At 42.6% G+C, this 23,721-nt stretch overlaps 1 protein-coding gene across 1 annotated transcript in view; it reads right to left on the bottom strand.

Annotated features, from left to right (window-relative positions):
* Positions 1–17,982, bottom strand: part of SAXO1 (stabilizer of axonemal microtubules 1) — a 73,603-nt gene extending 55,621 nt beyond the window's left edge. The window contains exon 1 of the mRNA XM_075279893.1: positions 17,924–17,982. Within this exon, the coding sequence (XP_075135994.1) occupies positions 17,924–17,955 (32 nt within the window). The 5' untranslated portion in view covers positions 17,956–17,982. The remainder of the gene's footprint in view (positions 1–17,923) is intronic.
* Between the last annotated feature and the right edge of the window lie 5,739 nt (positions 17,983–23,721).

The raw sequence follows: 23,721 nt of genomic DNA, 5'->3' as shown, positions 1-23,721 counted from the left end.
CGGGGACACAGAATATGAAAGCCGATTGAATTCAGCCCCCTGTTGGCTTTCTAGCAGTGTATTAAACCGCATGTGCCCCAGGTGGTGAAAAGTCCTCTTTAAGCAGCAAATTTGCTTACATTAAGAAAGTACATATACATAAATATAGAACATGAATACATCTTTACTCCTATGGTATGTATCGCTGCCTACACTACCTTTCTGATAATCTTATAGGCCAGTGAGTTTACATTATTCTAATGTATATGGGAACCCTTTTAGGCTTTGGTCTATCCTATAAGAATTCAGTTGTTTTTTGACTGCTAAAATAGTGCAGCATCATGAAGTATTCTATTACGTAGAACAGAAAAAATGTATTATAAGTGAAAAAGATCAAGATCCATAAGTATCTGCAACTGAACGTGTCATACTAGATGCATTATATCCATCTACAGTCATGGCCAAAAGTTTTGAGAATGACACAAATCTTCTATTTTCACATGATCTGCTGCCCTCTGCTTTTTATGTGTGTTTGTCAGATGTTTTTATCACATACAGAAATATAATTGCAATCATATTATGAGTAACAAAAGCTTATATTGACAGTTAGAATGAGTTAATGCAGCAAGTCAATATTTTCAGTGTTGACCCTTCTTCTTCAGGACCTCTGCAATTCTCCCTGGCATGCTCTCAATCAACTTCTGGACCAAATCCTGACTGATAGCAGTCCATTCTTGCATAATCAATGCTTGCATTTTGTCAGAATTTGTTGGGTTTTGTTTGTCCACCCGTCTCTTGATGATTGACCACAAGTTCTCAATGGGATTAAGATCTGGGGAGTTTCCAGGCCATGGACCCAAAATCTCTATGTTTTGTTCCCTGAGCCATTTAGTTATCACCTTTGCTTTATGGCAAGGTGCTCCATCATGCTGGAAAAGGCATTGTTGATCGCCAAACTGCTCTTGGACGGTTGGGAGAAGTTGATCTTGGAGGACATTCTGGTACCATTCTTTATTCATGGCTGTGTTTTTAGGCAAGACTGTGAGAGAACCGATTCCCTTGGCTAAGAAGCAACCCCACACATGAATGGTTTCAGGATGCTTTACAGTTGGCATGAGACAAGACTGGTGGTAGCGCTCACCTCGTCTTCTCCGAATAAGTTGTTTTCCAGATGTCCCAAACAATCGAAAAGGGGGATTCATCAGAGAAAATGACTTTACCCCGGTCCTCAGCAGTCCACTCCCTGTACCTTTTGCAGAATATCAGTCTGTCCCTGATGTTTTTTCTGGAGAGAAGTGGCTTCCTTGAGACCAGGCCTTGCTCCAAGAGTCTCCGCCTCACAGTGCGTGCAGATGCACTCACACCTGCCTGCTGCCATTCCTGAGTAAGCTCTGCACTGCTGGTAGCCCAATCCCACAGCTGAAACACTTTTAAGAGACGGTCCTGGCGCTTGCTGGTCTTTCTTGGGCGCCCTGGAGCCTTTTTGCCAACAATGGAACCTCTCTCCTTGAATTTCTTGATGATGCGATAGATTGTTGACTGAGGAGCAATCTTTCTAGCTGTGATACTCTTCCCTGTTAGGCCATTTTTGTGCAGTGCAATGATGACTGCACGTGTTTCTTTAGAGATAACCATGGTTAACAGAAGAGAAACAATGATGCCAAGCACCAGCCTCCTTTTAAAGTATCCAGTGGTGTCATTCTTACTTAATCATGACAGATTGATCTCCAGCCCTGTCCTCATCAACACCCACACCTGTGTTAATGGAGCAATCACTGAAACGATGTTAGCTGGTCCTTTTAAGGCAGGGCTGCAATGATGTTGAAATGTGTTTTGGGGAATAAAGTTCATTTTCTAGGCAAATATTGACTTTTCAAGTAATTGCTGTTAAGCTGATCACTCTTTATAACATTCTGGAGTATATGCAAATTGCCATTAGAAAAACTGAAGCAATAGACTTTGTAAAAATAATTAATATTAATTAATAATTAATATTTGTATCATTCTCAAAACTTTTGGCCATGACTGTACAGTATATTTCCAAACTAGAACACAACATGCTTTCTTTATAGAGTAAATACCATATTATATTGAGTTGATATGCAGAAAGTAGCAAATTCTTAAGTAATACTTGCAGACTACAATTCGAAGGTTCTATCAAATGCAATGTCCAGATACTAAAAAAAATGATTTTTTTTTTTTACATAGAACTTTGCAAGAGAAAAATTCCTTATCCATTCAAATGTCCATCTTGTGGATCAGATTTACAATGGTAGAAAACTAGCATTACTACACGAATTGTGGAGTCGATAGACCAAACCACCGACTTCAATTCCACATTTTGCACAGCTCACCTCAGACTTTGTCTGCTTCATAAATTTTTTGGATGAATTCTTCTTGATAGCAAAGTAAGAAACCTGAACCAAGAAACTATCCAGAAAATGATCGACAATGGCCAGCACACTTCACACAGGACTATGCTAATGCTAAAGATGTAGAATCATGGCTGAAAGAACATCTGCTGTTTCGTAAAGGGAGTCTGTCAGCACCAAAAATGTTCTTGAACCATCCCCAGTACTTTATAGTGCTCAGAACTGTGAATACAACTGTACTATAATTTGTTTGTAGAATGACCAGTGATTGTGATAAGATACGGTACATCAATGATCCTGAGGCAGAAGAGTAGTGAAGGAAGTATGCGCTAGGCAAAATAATTTTATATAGGGGTCTTAGACTGATTAAAATATAATCTACTTATATAATGAATATTTGTAAACTTGAATTCCTGAATCCCTGTAAAAGTATATACACTTTAAATTAGGTTTCTAATTAATAATAAAATATGAATAATTGTATTATATAATATTTAATAATAATTTTATTGTGAGTCTTCACCACTTTCACTCTACAGGCCTGGTAACAAAACAATTTGTTATGAATCAAAATTTTAAAAATTACATAAAATATAGTGTCAGGAACAGGGCCGGAGCCTCCGCAGCGCTGTGCGGAGACAGCCGGCCATCTCCTGTCTGCGCTCCTGAGTCCCCCGCTTCTGGGTCTCAGGAGGCAGGACAGAACCTCCACAATGTTATGCAAGGGTTGCCGGTCTCCACCTGAGCTGGACAGGGGACTTCCAGTTTTTGGCCTGGCGGCGGTCAGAGCCTATTTAAGGATGGCTCTGGCTCCTGACCGCCGCTGGCTATTCAATTGTGCTCTGTGTCCTGGTAGTAAACGTTTCTCCTGTTATCTGATTGTTTCTGACCTCCTTGCCTTGACCTCTGACCCTGCCTTTGCCTCTTGATTTGTGTACTGTGCCTGCTTCTGTTTATGACCCCGGATTGCCTCTAGACCTCTGCTTTCTGAACACCATTGCTGTTACTGACTCTGCCTGCCTCATGTTCCCTTTGGATTTCCCACTGAACGGTGTTGCCCTCTTGTTGATGACATGGACCATACGACTACGCTTTACTCTCTGCTGCCATCTGCTGACCACCCACCCCAGCCTTCTTGATCCCTAGACCTACACTGCTACCTGAAACATCTGCTGGTAAGAGATCTCAGCGTTTGGTTTACTTTGATTTGTGGTGTGGTGTGCTGTGCTGTGCTGTGTGTTTCCCGACCCATACCGCTCTGCCCAGCAGTGCAACCAAGTCCATGCCGACCATCTGGGGCTCTGGTGAACATCATTGTGGGGTTGGAGTTGGTGCGGTCCGGAGGGTGTTAGACACACAGCGCCGTGTTAACCATTTTGATCAGTGTATCTAGTACTGGTTCTTACTTTTGGCTCAGATCTGCATCTGTTACCCTAACACATAGTAGATGACACTGTCAGGGCTCCTAAGACTTTATCCAGCCCATTTGTAGATCCCTAACACAAACATGGCCAAAGTAATGTGAAAGTGACAGAAACATGTATCTCTGGGGCAACACGGTGGCTCAGTGGTTAGCACTGCAGCACTTGAGTCCTGGGTTCGATTCCCACCAGGAGCAACATCTGTAAGGAGTTTGTATGTTCTCCCCGTGATTGCGTGGATTTCCTCCCATTCTACAAAGATATACTTAAAATGGAAAAAAAAATGTACATTGTGATCCCTATATGGGGTTCACAATCTACATTTAAGAAAAAAAAGAAACATGTATGTCTATCAGAAAACAAATAGTAGGAAAAAGTTGTATTGCAAAAAAAAAAAAGATTTGGGACTCAAAGAGCGGTCTGTGTATGTAAGACAAAGGATGGTTATAGCTCAGTGCAGAGCTCCCCCACCATACACACACTCCTATGATTTCTCTGTATCTAAAATATAAAATGAAATAAATCTATTTAATCTATTCTCCAGAGTCCTCTCTTATTCCTATGTCTTTGTTTGTTCACTATCACTATGCTAGCACTACTAGCTACACTGACTGAGATCTCTCCCTGCTGCTATTTCATAAAATGGCTCTTCTCTGTGCATTATATTATATACTGCATATATCATAACTGTGACACCTCCGCCCATCACATATGATTGACTGAGAGGTCATAAACCCACCTAAGTCACCCATACCAGTTAGCTCACATCTAGTTACTACAATAGACATGTATAAGCCATATTATCTGAGTATACATGGCAGATGATAGAAAGTTATCCCATAGAGGATTAGACCACCTTCCAGACATGTTTGACCTCAATATGTATTCCAAACCATCTGTTTTCAAACCTTGCAGTGAAACAGATTACCCTTTTCATTGGCTAGTCTTATTTTATCTTATTAGCTTTTACAAGTACGCTAAAGCATCAGGTCATTACTCTGCACAATGGCCAAAACTTTTCAACATACAATGAAATCTGTCCAACAGAACCTTTAGCCAAACAAGCAATGTTCCATAGTCTGTCCCAGAACATATCCCTTCTGCCAAATGACTATGTGGTGATTCTTACAGAGTACTCTTCAGCACAATAAACTCTACAGCGTTTGGAAGAAACAATGATACAGATCTAGAAGTCAATACTTATTGAATGTCCTTGATAGAGAATCATTTAGTCATTGCAGAATTTTATCCAATAATTTTATGACTAGATTACAATGGATTCTATAATATAACATGCATTTCTTTACTGTGCATATTGATTGTTTAATCTCATAACATTTTACAATTTATAAAATAATTAAGATTATCTATAAAATAATTTATAAGAATACAAAACTAAGATTGTACTAAAATAAAATCCAATTATATATTAAACTCTGCATTTTGTTTTATGACTTTTAGGTTCACAGTGTTTTTTTTTACTTAAAGGGGTATTCCCACGTCGCATACTCACCAGTCTTCGTTTCTTTGAAATCTTCTGTCTTCCGGCTTTGTTTCGTCATTGGTGGGCGGGGTCACATATGCAAAGCCAAGCGGCAAGATGCTGCTGGCCCTGCATGCGTGCTCATACACCAGTCTAGCCTTCACAATGCAAATACAGACCCGACAGGGTGCCGGGTCTGTATTCGCATTGTGAAGGCTAGACTGGTGTATGAGCATGCACGCAGGGCCGGCGGCATCTCGCCGCTTGGCTATGCATATGTGACCCCGGAGCGGAATAACAGCATCGCTTCTGCCGCTGCTTGCTTCAGCGATATTGCTGGCTTCACCTGTGCCGGCGTTTAACTGTCCCCAGCATCCGCCTCTCTATTACACAGATGAAGCCAGCAACATCGCTATGCTTCTGCCCTGCATGAAGCCAGCAGCGGCAGAAGCGATGCTGTTCTCCCCCCCCGGAATAGCAGCATCGCTTCTGCCGCTGCTTGCTTCATGCAGGGCAGAAGAATAGCGATGTTGCTGGCTTCACCTGTGCCGGCGTCTAACCCTGCATTGGCGGCCCCTTCCCCCAAAGGGTAAACTACCCCCCCCCCCCCCCTCCAGGCTCGCTCCCTGCACTTAGCCCCTCCTCCCTCCCCCTGAGAGCAGCAGACACATCACTTGACTCAGGAGCAGCTAGGTCAGGGCTGTGGCCACAAAAAAATGAATAAAGTAATATAGTGAAAAGTCTTACATTCACATTAACAAGCATTATAGATAGGATCCTTGTGACGGGACAACCCCTTTAAAGTAAGGCCCAGGCATAGGCTTTTCAATAGCAAAAAAGAACACATCTGAAAAAAAACCTAATTTCCAAAATGCTTGTATAAAAGACCACCACTCAAATCCAAAAAGCCACAAGAAGTTCATAAATACGGCTTAAAGCCAGGGCCATACGTGTTACAAAATGTCCTGCAGGAATATTCTGCAGCGCATTCCTCTGCAAGCCGCCACAGCAAAAACCACCCAAATTTTTTAACTACAACTCACCCACAGGAATAGACCAAGATGTTCAAATGTCGAATATTATATATAATCCGTATTATCGTGCTGGATCCTGATTGTTTATCTGGTATTACGTGTGGTTGATAGGTGGTAGGAGTGAACATTCTGCTTTAATGAAATGAGATCAGATTGAGAAACTACTACTGCATCTTCTTATAGCATCGGTCCTGAGCTACTATACAACACACAGTTACTACGCTATGTATGAAGATGTACCTGGGGTGTTCCCTAGCAGATTCAGATTTTAGTCTCTGCTCTAAATTCCAAGCAAAGCACTTTCCCATCATTTGCATAAGAATACATGAATAATTTGCATGACAATTAGGCCCCAAAAATTAATAAGAGACGGATATTTAGAAACTGTAGACTCAGCACCACAAAGTACTGTAATAAGGTTAGTAAGCGCGATATACTTTGCCCATACCAACAAAGTTCTGTTAGTAGTAGAGTTTTTGCATTTACTAGGCTTATTTCAGCAGTGGAGAGTAAGGAGCCACATTATAAACCAGAACAGGGACTGAAAAGTAAAATATTGAGCTGCCAGGAATAAGGTACTACTAAGTGTACCGCAGAAGACACCTTCACAACCTTCAGAAAGGCAGCAGACCCACAGATTGAAAGATACACATTTCTTGCAGAACTTTATAATGGGTGAGTTTTGCCACCTAGTGGACATTAGTGTAAGTTCAGTAATCCTACAATGCTCAAGGCATGAAAGATACCGGTAATTATAAAAATTCTTAATTTAACAGATGTAAATTCTCCAATATATCGTAAAAGAGAAATATAAACTCAATAAAATAATTTTACTTTCACTCTCCCACCTGATCTCTTATCCAGGGGCCTCAGAAGCAGGTAATGTGCCGGGGTACAGATGCCATTATGCCATTAGGGAGTCATGTGCCCAGGACATGTTATTTAAACAAAAGACCAAGTTCTAGCATATTGCATACTTGTCTCAACATCTGTAAGGCTGCGTGGCGGGCTACAGTAAAAAAAAAAAAAAAAAAAAAAAAGCGCTGCAGGAAAAACCATGGAGAGAACGCATCATAGTTTTTTCTTGCAGCGCTTTTCACAAAAATCCACAGAGGTTTCCTCTGCATACTTTCAGCCTCTATTACATCTATGATAAATGGTTGTTTTTTATTTAAACCATTTTGTGTTTGTGTACAATTTTCATAAAATCCTAGACAACCCCTTTAAAATTTTCCCTGAGTATAAGAAAAGGAAATGTGGTTGCTGAGATACCACTGTTACTAATAATTTCCCTTCTGTATATTTGAGTGCTTCTACCATTTTTCATGTCTGTTTTACTGCCAGACCCTTTAGATACCCATCAGTGACTTGTAATTGCCAAGTTGCATGCCCATCACACAATTGCAACTGAAAAGCTGTCTGCCCATCACAGACTTGTAGCCACTAAGGCTAGGTTCACAGTGTCCGTAGGAGACTACGCTGCAGATTCCATCTAAAATCAGTGGAGAGTAATATAAAGGCTTGCACTATATTATGTACCGCATTATAGACTACAACCATGATGGCAAACCTATGGCACACGTGCCAGAGGTGGCACTCAGAGCCCTTTCTGTGGGCACCCATCTGTGGAACAGATTGTACTGTGTGGGGCCAGTTTGCAGCAGATTACACTGCGTGGGGCTCACTGTGGAGCAAATTGTACTGTGTATCGGCCACTTTGGAGCAGATTGTACTGTGTGGGGGCCCTTCACTATTTTTATCACATAGTATCTGTTTTATAGCAGACAAATGATATTACTACAGAACGTCCGTAACTGTCCACAATTGTGGATCCGCACAGTATTAAGGTTAAATTGCCATGTTGGCACTTTGTGATAAATTTGTGGGTTTTGGGTTGCAGTTTGGGCACTTGGTCTTTAAAAGGTTCACTATCACTGGTTTATAATGACTGCAATGGGGTCTGCGGGTAACCGGTTTTTAAGTGGACGGGCTCTCTGTCTTTCACCAAATGCTAGTGTGAATCTAGCATAAGCTGTTCCCTGTTATTTGTAAACGCCCAGATAAGTGCCACTGTTTGTAAATATTAGTTACACTTTGTTCCCCAAAGTTGAGTTCTGGTCTTTTGAATTGAGCTGCATCTGGATCAATTACTGTACAATCTTTAATTGGGGATTTGTTTTAGGGTCAAAGACAACACATAAAGATGTATGATGGCATTGTACATCCAGGTTAGCCATTTGGCCACCTCTATTTTTCGGAGCTCTTGGGCTCCCATTCCCACAGAATTTGAGAAATTGTGTAAATCTGACTCCTTTATGACGGGCCTCAGATCCAACGTATACCATATTCTTTCAGACCCAACTCAAGAGAGAATCTCTAGACATTCTTGTACACAGAAGTATAAGGGATATTTGGGTGAGTGTCTGTCCTGGACCATTATATAGTGGTGGAGCTGAAGAACTAAAGATGTGTCACCTATATGGAAAACTTTTATAAGACACTGCTCCACTGGTATCACACCCTACCTCTTCTCAGTTCTTTTAATGCTACTGTACCAGATATGTGGTGCCCATCGTGCTCAAATATTTCACCTTTTCTGTTCCTGACCTTTGATCCAGCCCTATTGGCACCAGGCCCAGACTCTGATAAACTGAGGGCAAGGTCTTAGTCTTCTCCTCCAAGAAATTGAGGAAACATTGCCTACAATTACTATGGCATATCCCTAACCTTAGCTCGCTGTCTTGGAGACAGACCCCCTCTCCCTCCGTCTTTGGAAGAGTTGTATACTAGACTTAGAGAATCCAAGACTCTTGAATATCTGTTCTATTAAACAATGAGTTGGATGGATTTCAGGCTATCTGGGAACCACTGGGATACAATATCTGACTGTTCTATTAAACAATAAGTTGGATGGATTTCAGGCTATCTGGGAACCCCTGGGATACATTATCGGGACTTCATGAGTTTAGATCTCTCGCTGAATTCACCTCACCCCCCCCCCCCCCATTTTCATCGACTGCTCCCCTCTGCCAGTCCCTCCACTGGCTACCTATAGCCCAGCGAATTGAGTTCAAGCTACTAATGTTAATATACAAAGCCATCCACAACCTGTCCCCTCCATATATCTCTGAACTAATCTCCCGCTACCTGCCTACACGTAACCTCAGATCCTCCAATGACCTCCTACTCTGCTCTCATCCGCTCCTCACACAACCGTCTCCAAGATTTCTCCTGTGCATCCCCCATACTCTGGAGCTCCTTACCAAGACACACAAGATTGACCCCCACAATCACAGGATTCAAGAAGGCCCTGAAGACTCACCTATTCAGGAAGGCCTACAACCTCCAATAACACTATCACCACACCACCATCTGTACAGTCTCTCCTTCTCCTTCTGTCTCTTTCCCCCTTCCCTCATAGATTGTAAGCCCTCGCGTGCAGGGCCCTCTACCCCACTCTGCCAGTCGGTCATTGTTAGTATTATATCTACCTGTATATTTTGTGTATTGTATGTAAAGCACCATGGAATTAATGGTGCTATATAAATAAACAATAATAAAAACCATCCTCCCCTTTGAATGCCCCCATGAGTTGAGATACTTGGTGGCTTTAAAGGGATTCTATCATTAAAACTGCATTTTTTTCTTGCTAACACATAGGAATAGCCTTAAGAAAGGCTATTCTTCTCCTACCTTTAGATGTCTTCTCTGCGCCGCCATTCCGTAGACATCCCAGTTTTCATCAGTATGCAAATGAGTTCCCAGTGCTGCGACCACAAGAAAATGGCCACAAGCATGGCAGAGGTGATTGCGTATGCGTTCCATTTAAAGCCAGAAGAAGCCATCTAAAGAACACGTCGCAGAGAGGGCGTTCTAGAGGAAGAAGAGGCCGCCGCTGGAGAGTTCTCTCGCAGCACTGGAGACGCCTCCAGTGCTGTTTGAGCTCTGAGGATTGCTGCAAGTGAACTCATTTGCATACCGATGAAAACCAGGATATCTATGGAACAGCGGCGTGGTGAAGACATCTAAAGGTAGGAAAAGAATAGCCTTTTCTTAAGGCTGTTCCTACGTGTTAGCAAGAAAAAAATGCAGTTTTAATGCCCCTCCTCTTCCACCCCTCTGTGTGCTCCCTTTTTGTTTTCTTGATACTTGTCTGCTATCTGTTTATGTACCTATGCATAAGCACTGTTTAAGCTTCTTTTTTTTTACCATATTAATTCCTTTGTATTTCATTTTCTTATATGTACGATTTTGTGTATGATTTATAAATTCTACAAAAATTTCAGAAAAATGTAATTTTGAAATAATAATTAAAAAAAAAATTTATGATGTATGATGGCAAAGATGTAAGTATGCATCTAAGCATTCAGAAGGGAGATGCCAAACAAGTTCTACTGGTATTGCCAGCACCGCACCTCTAATGAGGCGACCTGAGGCAACTGCCTCAGGCGGCGAAATGCCGGGGGGGCGGCACTTTTACTGACCCTAAGCCAGTCCAGGACAAGCTGCGTGCGAACTGTCCTGGACTGGCTTAGCGTTACGACAGCCTGGCAGGGGAAGCGAGCGGTGGATTGGGGCAGCCCTGTGGACGCAGCGCTGCTTAATCTCTCATCTATTAAAAGCAGTGCTGCTCCAGTGGCCGCCCCTCATCCTTACCAGAGAGCAGGTCGTCTCCCTGCCTGCTCTCTGCCTGCTCGCTCTCTCCCTCGTCCCCCTCCTCCTCACACGCTGGGGATGTGTGCCTCCCGATGTATGCCTGCTCTCCTATGCGGTCTCCAGTCACAAGACCGCTGGGCAGGCTGAAGAGCAGAAGTAAGTATACTTCTGCTGAAAAAATAAAGGGGATAAATACTAGATTGATGATGATTGGGGGGGAGGGGTTGCTGGGGAAGGGGGGAGGCTTGGAGTGCTGCAGGGATGCTGGGGAAGGGGGAGGGGGGCTTTTGAATGTCTGTCTGGCGCTTCCTTGAGCTTGAGGACTGTTTTTTTTCCCACTCACTTTTAATTCTTGCACTTGGGGGTTAATAGAAGCACTTCAGACTGATGTAGAGATCAGAGATGTAGCAGAGCTGAGTGTGCGATGATCTCTGCTACACCCGAGATGTAGCAGAGCTGACCGTGCGCTGAGCTCTGCTACACCAGAGATGCATCCCTGGTGTAGCAGAGCTTAGTGCACACTCAGCCCTGCTACATCTCTGGTGTAGCAAAGCTCAGTGCACACTCAACTCTGCTACATCTCTGGTGTAGCAGAGCTCAGCGCATGGGCAGCTCTGCTACATCTCGGGTGTAGCACAGCTCAGCGCACACTCAACTCTGTTACATCTCTGGTTTAGCAGAGCTCAGCACACAGTAAGCATGGGGCATGGCCAGCTCTGCTACATCTCAGGTGTAGCAGAGCTGTGCACTCAACACTGCTACATCTGAGATCGGACCACAATGGAGACTGCTGTGGACCTATCTTAGACTCCGCCTCCTACGAAAGAACCAGCGTTGATTGGCTGAATGCCATACAGAGTAAAGCATTCGGCCAATCAAAGCTGGTCAATGCATTCCTATGGGAAAAAGTCAGCTCCCGCATATCGCAAGTGTTAGGAGTATTTAGGTTCATTACTTTCTATTTTTCTTACCTGGGGAGTTTTTGGCTGCGCAGTGTCTGGGGTGGCATCCTGGCGCTGCGGGGTTGTCCTGTCGTGGGTATTGGTGCACACCTTCTGATTTGCACGCGCGCACTGCTGGTAGGCAGCTTTATTTCCTGGTTGATTAGTCTGTCCTCCCATTTGCACCTGGGAGGAGTGGTCTCTACTCTGTATTTAAACCCATGCCTCCCATGGTTCTGTGCTGAGTGTCGCTTTTACAGAGCTAGGCCTTAGCAGGAGGAGTAGGTGGTTATCTGGGATAGAGGAAGTTCCGTGGTTGGTTTTTGGGAGGTTTGGGTGAACAAGTTGGTTTGTGTGTTTTTCCCTTCTGTGTTCACCAATCCTCCCTCTGTGTATAATTGACTGTGTGAGTGAATTGCCTTATCCTTTGATTTCTACTCAGTTTCCCTGTGTTTGTTTCCTAGTGTAAGGTACCTTCCCATATTGGTTTGGGGGAATCCTTTCCCACATTTTTCCTGTGTGCTGCTTGTGTTGTTAGTCAGCGCACACCCTTGTCAGTCCCTGTCAGTAGCAGCTTCACTTGTTCGTTAGGGGTGACCCCCTTTAGTCTCCAGTCCCTAGAGGTCTTATAGGGCATTCCTTCTCCCACTTCCCTCTAGGCCTACGGAATCAGTGAGAGAGGAGCTGTCGGGGTCAGGCTTAGCCTGAGTACAGCCGACCCACACCCGTGAGGCAGGGACCGGGATAGCTAGTGGGAGTAGTGCAGGGCGAGATTTCCCACTGCTATTCCTTAGCCCCGTTGCAGCTACCTGGACTGACATAACAGCAAGTTGACAGGGATCCCGACGAGATAGAGCCTCAAAGAGCTGTTTGAGTAACATTCCCACCTAAATAAAGGTAGTCCCTAGCTAACCCTGCCAGTACATCTATCCCTGTCTCACAGTCACATAGTTCACAGTCTCATATGACCCGGATCTTAAATCCACTATTCGTATAAATTGGAGGTCACCTGATTTAGCCAGCCAATTATTTTTTCCGATTTTCTTTCGATGCCTCCGTTGTCGTAGTTCCTGTCCCACCTCCCCTGCAGTTATTGGTGCAAAAAAAGCGCCAGGGAAGGTGGGAGGGGATATAAATTTTTAGTGCGTTTTCCTCGTGGTATTCGATTGCTCATTTCTAGTGAACATTTCAAACACCTAGATGTTGTATTTATCACATGAATCTTTGTATTGAAGTAAAATCTAAGCAGTTGTGGTTTGGCCTGTACTCTGAACACTGAAATATGCTCAAATAATATGTACTTTTGACCCTCATGAATGTCGGGTTAAATTAGTACTAACCATTATGTCTATTGGCAACAAAAAAACCCACACAATTTCCATTTCAAAATTCTACGCTACTCCTAATACAATACCTTGGACCCAATATAAATGGGGTAAGACTGCATAAGCCACTGATCAGCAGAACACTTGAAGCGACTCCTATTACAGTGCACTGGACTGGTCATGTCCAAATGAAGTTAACTGAATATTCATATTATTTTCTTGTTCAATACCCAATATAATGGTGGAATACTTGAATGCAAGAGCTGTGCCTTTAACAAACCAGGCACTCCTAAAAGACCAGAGGTGTATCGAGGTGTATTGTCATGATGCCTTGTGGTTTGTGTAGTGAGCAACTTCTGAATACTGTGAGCTAGAGGAATAGTACATGGGACTGACATAGCTACAGTATAGAATGAGAGAAGGTCTGCAGTGAGGATTTAGTTGGTGAGGGCCCCAGTCATGATGCTCGATATGTCCTTGTCACACCTGAGGCCCAATCACAGGTCTAAGTAGTTAACTCGGACGCATGATGTCATCATAGAAGAGCACCAGGTGCCACAAGGAGTTAACTGAAGGGGAGTATAAATGTTTTTTTTATTTTAGTCTCCTCTCCTGGCACTCCAGTTATCATATTCAGGGGTCTGAGTAATTTCACCGGCTCTATCTAAACAAGTTCAGACCGAACCAAACTGAGGGTTCGCTTCATCCGAATCTTCAGAGGTTCACCCATATTTAGTGCATATTGATCAATTCTGTACTACAAGTGACATTGGAAATCACATCCCAAGCCTAGGTCGGCCAACAGTGTCAGCACATTAGGAACATAATTGGTTGGCAATTGCGAGCAGCTGCCAGCAAGCAATTTTGATGTTTTTGGTGTCCAAGTACATTCAATATGGCATAACATTCCATAACCATTAATAACTTCACTGATACGTGCACTCACACACCTTGGCATGCTATTTCTGCCTTTGGTGCTCATATGCTATAATGAATAAATTGAGATGTTTTGTACAATTTGCTTTAATATTTTATCATTTGCATATCATTATCATGTCTATATATAATGTGATTTCCATAATCCCAAGACTTTTCATTCTTAGTGCTGCAATTTCAATGAACAGCAGTGTATTTTCGGAAATGTTCTAGGTCTAGACTTACCATAGTATATTCACCTTATTCATCTAGCAAAGAACAGCTACAGTTTGATATTTTGATCCTAACGCTTGTTTGTATCATGAGATAGAGAGAAAATTCACAATACCCTCAGCCAGAACATACAGAGGACAGTGTGTGTGGCTGTACTGTCAGAACAGTGCTGCATCCTGGAGGGATGAGTAACCACTGGATGTCAAGTGTGAACAATGAATACCCACTATGTCATATGTCGTGCACTAGGTTGTTAACATTAAAGGGATCCTATCTTTTAAACAATTTTTTTTCTCCCTAACATGTCGGAATAGCCTTAAGAAAGGCTATTCGTCTCATACCTTTCCTTGTGTCTCCACGCCGCCGTTCACCTACAATCCCGGTTTTTATCGGTATGTAAATGAGCTCTCTCGCAGCACTGGGGGCGAGCCCCAGCACTCAAACTGCACTGGGGGTGTCCCCAATGCTGCCAGAGAACTCTCCAGCGCCGCCTCAATCTTCTTCTGCAATGAGATCTTCACCGCGTCTTCTTCCGGTGGTGTCTTCCAACTTTTAGGCCTCAGGCTTAGGGCAAAGCCAAATGCGCATGCCCGCGGCCACAAGAAAAATGTCCGCTTCCACAGCATTGTAAGGTAGGAGACGAAAAGCCTTTCTTAAGGCTATTCCAACATGTTAGGAATAAAAAAAAAAATGTGTTTAAAAGATATGATTCCTTTAACCCTTTCAATAGAAAAGGAACATTATTCAAAATTGTTCCCATACCTACTGGCCCCTTGTGCAGAGGTTCATATATGACCGTGTTGGCGAACCTATGACACACATGTCAGAGGGGACACATGCGCTGGCACCCTGATCGCTCACTAACAGGGAATCCAGTACAGGATTCCTTGTTAGTAAGCGATCACTTCTTTCAGCTGAAAACTGTCAGTGTAGACTATACATCCGCAGGACCTTTGCCCCAACGCAGGCACAATGTCGTAAGTCATCAGCACCTGCAGTGAGATGAAGGAGAACGCTATTTACCTGCCCTTTGTGGGACTGCAGGTAAGTAGCATATACTATTGTGTAGGGGCTCAAAGTGGAGCATATAATACTGTGTGGGGGCCACTGCAGAGTGTATAATTTAATGCGGAGGCCCACAGTGAAGTATATAATACTGTGTGTGGGCCACTGTGAGGCAGATTGTACTGTGTGGGAGCTCCTTCACTATTTATATCTGTTATATCTTTAACATCTGTTTTATAGCAGACGTGATATTAGTACAGACTGTAATAACATTGCACAGTCACTATAAAACAGATTCTGTGTGATGTAAATAGTGAATATTATTGTACAAAAGTACCAAATGCAGAGACCTTTACCTTTCAGTACAAAGTTGTTTGTATCATTGAAAGCTCTATAAAGCCCCATTCATGTGACCATATTTTGCTGGTTCATAACTGTCCATAACTGTGGATCTGCACAGTATTAAAGGGATCCTATCATTCAATCACTTTTTTTTCTAACTAACACGTCGAAATAACCTTAAGAAAGGCTATTCGTCTCCTACCTTTCGTCATCTTCTCCGCGCCCCCGTTCGCCTGAAATCCCCTTTTTTCTCGGTATGTAAATGAGTTTTTCGCAGCACTGGCGGCGGGCCCCAGTGCTCAAACAGCACTGGGGACGGCCCCAATGCTGCGAGAGAACTCTCTCCAGCGCCGCCTCCCCTTCTTCTGCAGCGAGGTCTTCACCGCTTCTTCTTCCGATGGCGGCATGTAACCTCTAGGCCTTGGGCCTAGGGCAAGCCGACTGCGCATGCCTGCCGGCCAAGAGAAAATGGCTGTTTCCAATACTATGTAAGCGGCCATTTTTCTTGTGGCCACAAGCATGTGCAGTCGGCTTGCCCTAGGCCCAAGGCCTAGAAGTTACAAACTGCCACCGGAAGAAGATGCGGTGAAGACCTTGCTGCAGAAGAAGAGGAGGCAGCCCTGGAGAGAGTTCTCTAGCAGCATTGGGGCCGCCCCCAGTACTGTCTGAGCGCTGGAGCCCGCCCCCAGTGCTGCGAAAGAACTCATTTACATACCGACAAGAACTGGGATTGTAGGCGAATGGCGGCGCGGAGAAGACAACGAAAGGTAGGAGACGAATAGCTTTTCTTAAGGCTATTCTGACGTGTTAGTTAGAAAAAAAAAGTGATAATAGGATCCCTTTAAGGTTAAACTGCTGTGTTGGCATTTTGTGATAACTCAGTGGGTTTTGGGTTGTAGTTTGGGCACTCTGTTTCTAAAAGGTTCGCCATTGCTGATATATGGTATATCCACCTCTTACTGGCATAAAGCTTCACTGCTGTAATTCTAGTGTATCACATTCCCCAACTTTAGCTATGAAATGCAACATATGAATAAGTGCAAATGTATATGTTTCCTATTGAACTAGTAAGGACAAGACCACGAGTAGATCTGGTTTTTTTCAACCTAAGTAATTTCATCAGGCATTTATACAATAGTATTTGATTTCACTATATGGCTATATTATTTGAATACTGCATATTATTTGGGTACTATATGTGGGATTACATGGGCAGAGCTGTTGCTCAGTACTTAGCACTATTGCCTTGCAGCACTGGGTTCTGAATTCAAAGCTGACGAAGTGCATCATCTGATCTGCATTTCTTGTATTTGTGTGGGTTTCCTCCTATACTCCAAGTATATCCTAATAGGGAATTTAGATTGTGGATCCCATTGCTAGCAGTGAAGGTTTATGTCTGTAAAGCACTACAGAATATTTTGGAGCTAAATAATCAAGACAAAAAAATAATGTGAGTTCTGAAAAGAATATGAGTACAGCTAATATAGTTTGTAAGTCATCGTGGTGGTGTCACTTCTGCATTACTTGGAAGCATTACTCAGTAAATGAATTGTATATCCTGAAAGCCGCGCTCCCTTTACCAAACCAATAAACACTTTTTACATTGCGAAAAGCATCTCCCTAAAATGTAACGGCTATCACAATATTTAATTGCACAATAATACTACATGTGACAAATTAATATGTATGAAAGATAGTATGAAAGTATATTAGTATGAAAAAAACTCACACAAAGCAACATAATAACAAGAGCTAGGAACATAATAGTGCTGTATAAAGGAGAAACACAACTGGTGAGGACATATAAAGTACAGTATAGTTACTCCTTATTTAGGTATTGCTCCTTATAAATAGTTCTGTATTCCTAGGAGGAGTGTCATTGCTACAGATTGTAATAGGATTATATCTATTTTTGGATTATGAGGCCATCTGTCACAATATTGGATGATCAGTACTAGTATAATGCTATGCATTCATTCCTATATATATATATATATATATATATATATATATTGTATATTATAGAGAGAGAGATATAGATATAGATAGATAGATAGATAGATAGATAGATAGGAGATAGATAGATAGATAGATAGATAGATAGATAGATAGATAGATAGCTCTGGTTACAGGTAGGTAAAGGTGCAGTGGGTTTCTGATTTGTCCTGGTTCTCTATGGGTAATACCTGTGTGTGTAGCAGCCGCCCAGCACTTACCCACACACGCAGATCTGACAGATGCACTGCATGCCAGATAAGGAAGGAGCAGGGAATGGACGGACAACTTCCTTACACAGTCATTGTAGTTGCTCCTTCACCCGTTCACGATCTTCCTCACTTCAGCTGGATGCCGCTGATCATGCAGAAGCATAGTGGTTACCTATGCGACCGCGGTGACGTCACAGCTTCACCACGTATGTTCTTGACGTCATCGGGTTCTTACTCTTTAGCGTATTTCTGTCTCAGAACAGAGACCTTCCCCAGCAGAAGAAGGTGTCGGTAGGTGTGTGTGATAGATGGGCACAGTAGCCCAGGACGATTCAACCACTGACTACTGTATAATAGAGATAGGTATAAAGTCTATGGCACTGACCAAGAGGCATTTTGTTTCATTTGAATGCAAGACACCTATCATTATAGATGTATGAATGCTACAGGTTAGCACCATTGGGAACAAAAAAATATGCACGTTTCGGTTTTTTGTGTTTTGTTTTTTATCTCTGTCATAAGTGGCGTTCCTTTGTCTCCTACAGCACACTCTTGCTAGGTGTGGGTTTAGGTTTTCCAGCACTGTCTCACAGACTTGAAAGGGATACAACTATAGTAAGCACAGCTGCCATTATCCAGAATATGGCATGCAAGCATTGCAGGGAGCTGCACACTCTTGCAAACAGCTGATCTGCGCAGGTCCTGAGATCTTAATAATAGGCCATCAATTTTTAAAAGGTTGATAACTCATTTTAGGCTAAAGCCCCAAAGGACGTCCCACAGAAAAAAAAGCGCTACGGGAAAAACCACAGCGGGAACGCATGACGGTTTTTCCCGAAGAACTTTAGACACAAAGTTCACAGAGGTTTCCTCTGTGGCTTTTCTGTTACAATTAAACCTATGCGGAAACCGCCAGCATTTCCATAGGTATAATTGACATGCTGCGATTTCCAAAACTGCACTGATTTTGGAAATCGTGGCGTTGTCCGCACTGCGGTTTTTACCACAAAGTGGGCATGGGATTCGCTAGAATTGCATCCACTTTGCTCTTACTGGAAAATGCCGCATTTTAATTCTTTTATCGCATTTTATAGACCCCATATGGCTTTAGTGCATTGCATAATATCAGCAATTGCATGGCAGACAAGTCTGGGAGCCATCAATAGGGACAAGATCCATGGCTAGCGATCCCCAGCAAAATGGCGCCTCAGCATTTCTGCAGCATTTTATTTTAATGTAGGTTGTGGAATCAGCCAAAACCTCACCTCAGTTTGTTGGTACTGGAAAATGAAGCTTTTTTTTTCTACTGCATTCACACAGCATGTAGCTATACGCAGCTAAAAAAAAAAAAAAAACGCTGCAGAAAATTAAAAAAACTGCAGTAGAAACACATTACATTTTTTTTTCCCGGGAGACTTATCATAAGCTTTTTCCTCTGCTGACTTTCTGCCCATCACAACCGCCTTTGAATAACTTATGTCAGACTTAAGCCACCCTTACATCAAAAGTAATGTCCCCCAAAATTAAGTAGGAGGGTGTCAGGGGGATGGGCCATTGGGCCCATATTTTAAACAGACAATTTTTAAAAGTAACTGCAGACCATTAAAATGCAGAATAATGCAAAGTCTTCTCATTATTACTTTACTTCATATGGGAGTACCAATTCTATAATGTCTGAGGGTAAAATGTACAGTCCGGATTACGCTGTGGAAAATCTAATCCGAAGAAAAAAAATCTGTGAAGAATGTGACCTATTATTAATATTTAATATATTTAATATTATTAAAATTGTGTGTGTATGTACACAATGCACAATTGACAATCAATTTCACATGCTTTTGTACAAATGGAATAGACAACAGATGGAAATTATTGGCAATTATCGAGACACACTCAATAAAAGAGGCTTCTTCAGGTGAGGACCACAGACCACATCTCAGTACCGATACTTTCTGGCTGATGTTTTGGTCACTTTTGAGTGTTGGTTATTCTCTCACACTCGTGGTAGCATGAGACGGACTCTACAACCCACACAAGTGGCTCAGTTAGTGCAGCTCAACCAGGATGGCACATCAATGTGAGCTGAGGCAAGAAGGTTTGGTGTGTTTGTCAGTGTAGTGTCCAGAGGCTATAGGCGCTATCAGGAGACAGATCAGTACACCAGGAGACGTGGAGTGGGTCGTAGGAGGGCAACAATCCAGCAACAAGACCACTACCTCTGCCTTTGTGCAAGGAGGAACAGGAGGAGCACTGCCAGAGCCCTGCAAAAGGCCACAAATGTGCATGTTTCCCCCTACGCCCAACAGCAGCACAACTGGGGTATTTCTGCCCCTATGAGCTGTTAGGACAGGTGGAATTTTTAATTACCTAACAGCTTTGATCCCTATAAGAGGCCGTAAGACCTGCTCCTCCCTTGTGTTTTTTTCTGTCCTGCGGGACAGGACAGGTGGTCAGGGGGGAACAGGGGTTCTGACCTCTCATAGGAGACTGCTTCTCTCCCCCCTCTTACCTGACAGCTGAAGACTTTTCTTTTTCTTGCTCCTCTTTGCTCTTCTGGAGCTGCTTCGTCTCCCCCCGCCGGGGGAGCACTCCGGCTCACACGCGCCCGAATCTGCTGCGCTGCCGGGGCTCCCTGTGCGGGGAGGAACTTCCGGACCTAGGAAGCTTTCTTTAGGTTCCCGGGTCCGCCGGCTGGGGTGTACGCCGCGCATGCACAGTAGCGCGAGGCGGCCCGAAAAAACCCCTAGACACGAGCGTGTTGCCGGAGAAAGTTCAGGGAAAGGGGGGGGGGGGGGTTGTTCCCTCCCCTCCCTTGAGGGTCCTGTAGCTAGAAGTCTGGGCCCCCCCCTTTAGCCTCTATCCAAAACTTTGCCCCTGAGAAAGGAGGGGGCGTTTCCCTTCTGAGTCCCCACCCCCCTGGCCTATAAGTTCCCCTCCTACCCACCATTCCGTGCTTGTCGCTCCGGTTACAAGCAGCACGAAGAAGCTCCTGGCAGTTATTTGTGTCCTGTGGAAAGCTAACTTTCCACACACACACACACACACACACACACACACACACACACTTTGCTTCAAACTATACAAGTCAAAATGTGTACCAGTTGGGGACGTTCCAAAACGATTTCTTTGCAGGTACGGTTATGTTCGCACAGCAGAAAATGAGACATTTCATGCACACTCCAACCACAAATTCGTCTTCATTTTCCACCCCCCTGCATTTCACCATGATGAGGCCCAGGAGAATGGACTTAACCCTTGAATTGTGTTAGCTTTCTGTTACTCTTTCTTATGTTAACGGGTCGGTTTTGACCCGTGTCTTAAATCACCCCTAGGATACCCTAAAAACAGTTATTTATGATCCAATTTGTTTCTTACCTCTTAGTTACCTTCTTAGGGTTTCTTACCCATGGAAGGATTGATTTTAATAATTTTGTTGTGGCCCCCTGGGCCTTTCAGTTGAGAGCATACCCTTCATTTTCAATATAAAAATATTGTCAAATGAACCTCAAGAGAATAATATAAACTTTAAAAAGTTTGTTATATTATCTGACTATTATTGAAGGGTTTTAGAACACTTCTTAAATGTAAAAAATATATATATATATATATATACACATTATTAACTCTAGTAACATCTATGGTGTTACGGGTCAATTTTGACCCATATCTAGGTCATTTGGGGGGAGTGTGTGGACCGAGAAAGCACAAAATTTATAGGGTGGTCTAGGATCTTGTACCAGGCAAGAAAATTGATTGCTTATCACTGATTAAACCTGGACCCTCCCTCTCTAGTGGAACTGATATCTAGGGTTAATAATATTATTAGGCTGGAGTATATACACAAAGAAAGGTCCAAACTAAATTTGAGAAAATTTGGGGGGCATGGTTGGACACACCTGGTCTTCTGTCTCCGATTAGGGATAGGTCTCTGATTTCTGCTCTGTTTCCTAATCCCTTGAGCACTATTCTTTGTCATGAATCGAAGGATGTTTGGGAGATTCAGTCCCCCCTTTATGTCAGATTGTGTCTCCATATTTACCTTGCATTGTTATTATGTCAATGCTTTTTCTTGTTTTATTTTGTGTAAAGAAAAAAAAAAAAAAGTTAAAAATTAAGATTAAAAAAAATATATATATAAAATTAAAGCAAGCGAGTTCCTTTGTTCATCAAGTACCTTAGAAGCGTTTTTATTTTGTTTCTATTTTAGAAGCCTACGGCTTCCCTGATCTATAAGACTATCTAGTTCTAAAGCTTGTCATACCTACTGGGTTAGTGCTTGCTTGAAAATTAATTTGTCCAAAAATCATTTTGTCCACCTCTATCCCTCACCACACATCTATGCTCAGCCAGAGGGAAAGGCAGAATGCCACTGCCACATACCTGTGCAAGCAGATTATCTACCCGAAGGAAAAAAAAAAAAAAAAAAAAACTTAGGGCTAGTTCACAGTTTTTTTTGGCAGCAGATTTCGACACTGAATCTGCCTCAAAATTCGCCTGCCAAAACGGCTTCCATTGACTTCAATGTGAGCTGCTTGCTCCACCCCCCCCCCCGTGAGCTAGTAGCCTAATCCGGAGCAGAATGCTGGTGCACTGCATCGGCATTCCGTCGCAGCTAGCCGTGCAGTATATTCACAGGAAACGCCACACCCTGGAAGAACACAGTTCTGCTCTGCCTCCATTGAATGGGAAGGGGGCACAGCTTCAGTTCACAGTCACTAAATACGAGACAGAGGCACCTGCTTTCCCCTGTATAGGTTTTGAGTGGCAAGCCCCCATCCAGTTGATACAGATAACCAGTTTTCAAGCTAGGTCAGTCTCCAGAATCAATTAAATGGCTAGGGTACCCATAAAACCTCTTTACCTCACAATAAAATATGATAAAAAACAGGACACACTCAAAAGTGTAAAAAAAAAAAACTTTAGAATTACTTTTGAGTGAAGCCTACAGTTCCTAAAGTTATCAGCTTCAAAATAAAATTTTCAATGATACAATGATCTGTGAAAAGAGAAAAGTCGGGGTTGCTGGTTTGGCCTTCAGAGCCCTGAATAAAATGGCGGGCCGGGAGTAGATCACTTTTTCATTTATTTCACACCACCCCTAACTTCCAGTGCATTTACCAAAAAAAACAAAAAACAAAAACCAAAAACACTTAAATTATTAAATACAGTTCTCTATGCCAACAGTTAAAAGTAAAAAACTAAACCTTTCATGCTCTCTGTAACCTGGAAATGAAACAGTGATATTTTATAAGTAGATAAATCAAAGTCTTCTAAAAACCTCTTTGCGGCATTATCAAATCTGTACTATAGATGTGGTACAAAAATTGTTCCCAGCTTTATATAGCTTTATTATTTTTCTGACATGAAAATATGCTCAATAAGTGTTTTACATTATGTCCAAAGAAGCAACTAGCACTAAGACAATGATCAGTCAAGTTATTGAAAGCAGATTTAGGATGTCAATCACCATTGAGTCAGCTGTGCTGCTAAACTTCTGCAGATGGTGTCCAACTTGTAAAAATATATCAGTATGATAGAAAACCGCATGTCCCATTCACTTTCATGATTAACCTTACTTTAGTACATTTGGTTTAGTTGAAAGAAGCATGAAAATTAAGTGTCAGACATATCACTAAGGTAAGAATGTCACCCTAGCAATACTTGGCTCTAGGAAGCCCTCACAAATATATAGCGGTAAACATTTTAGTAAATTTATCATTTTAAATACATAAAATAAATCAAGTGCAAACAAAATGAATAATACAAAGTGCATTGGAATCCAACTTCAAGGTTCTGCTTCCAAATGG

Source organism: Leptodactylus fuscus, chromosome 1 (assembly GCF_031893055.1).
Source record: "Leptodactylus fuscus isolate aLepFus1 chromosome 1, aLepFus1.hap2, whole genome shotgun sequence".
Lineage (NCBI taxonomy): Eukaryota > Metazoa > Chordata > Amphibia > Anura > Leptodactylidae > Leptodactylus > Leptodactylus fuscus.
Note: the sequence above shows the minus strand (reverse complement) of the source record. Positions and strands in the feature narration are given on the sequence as shown.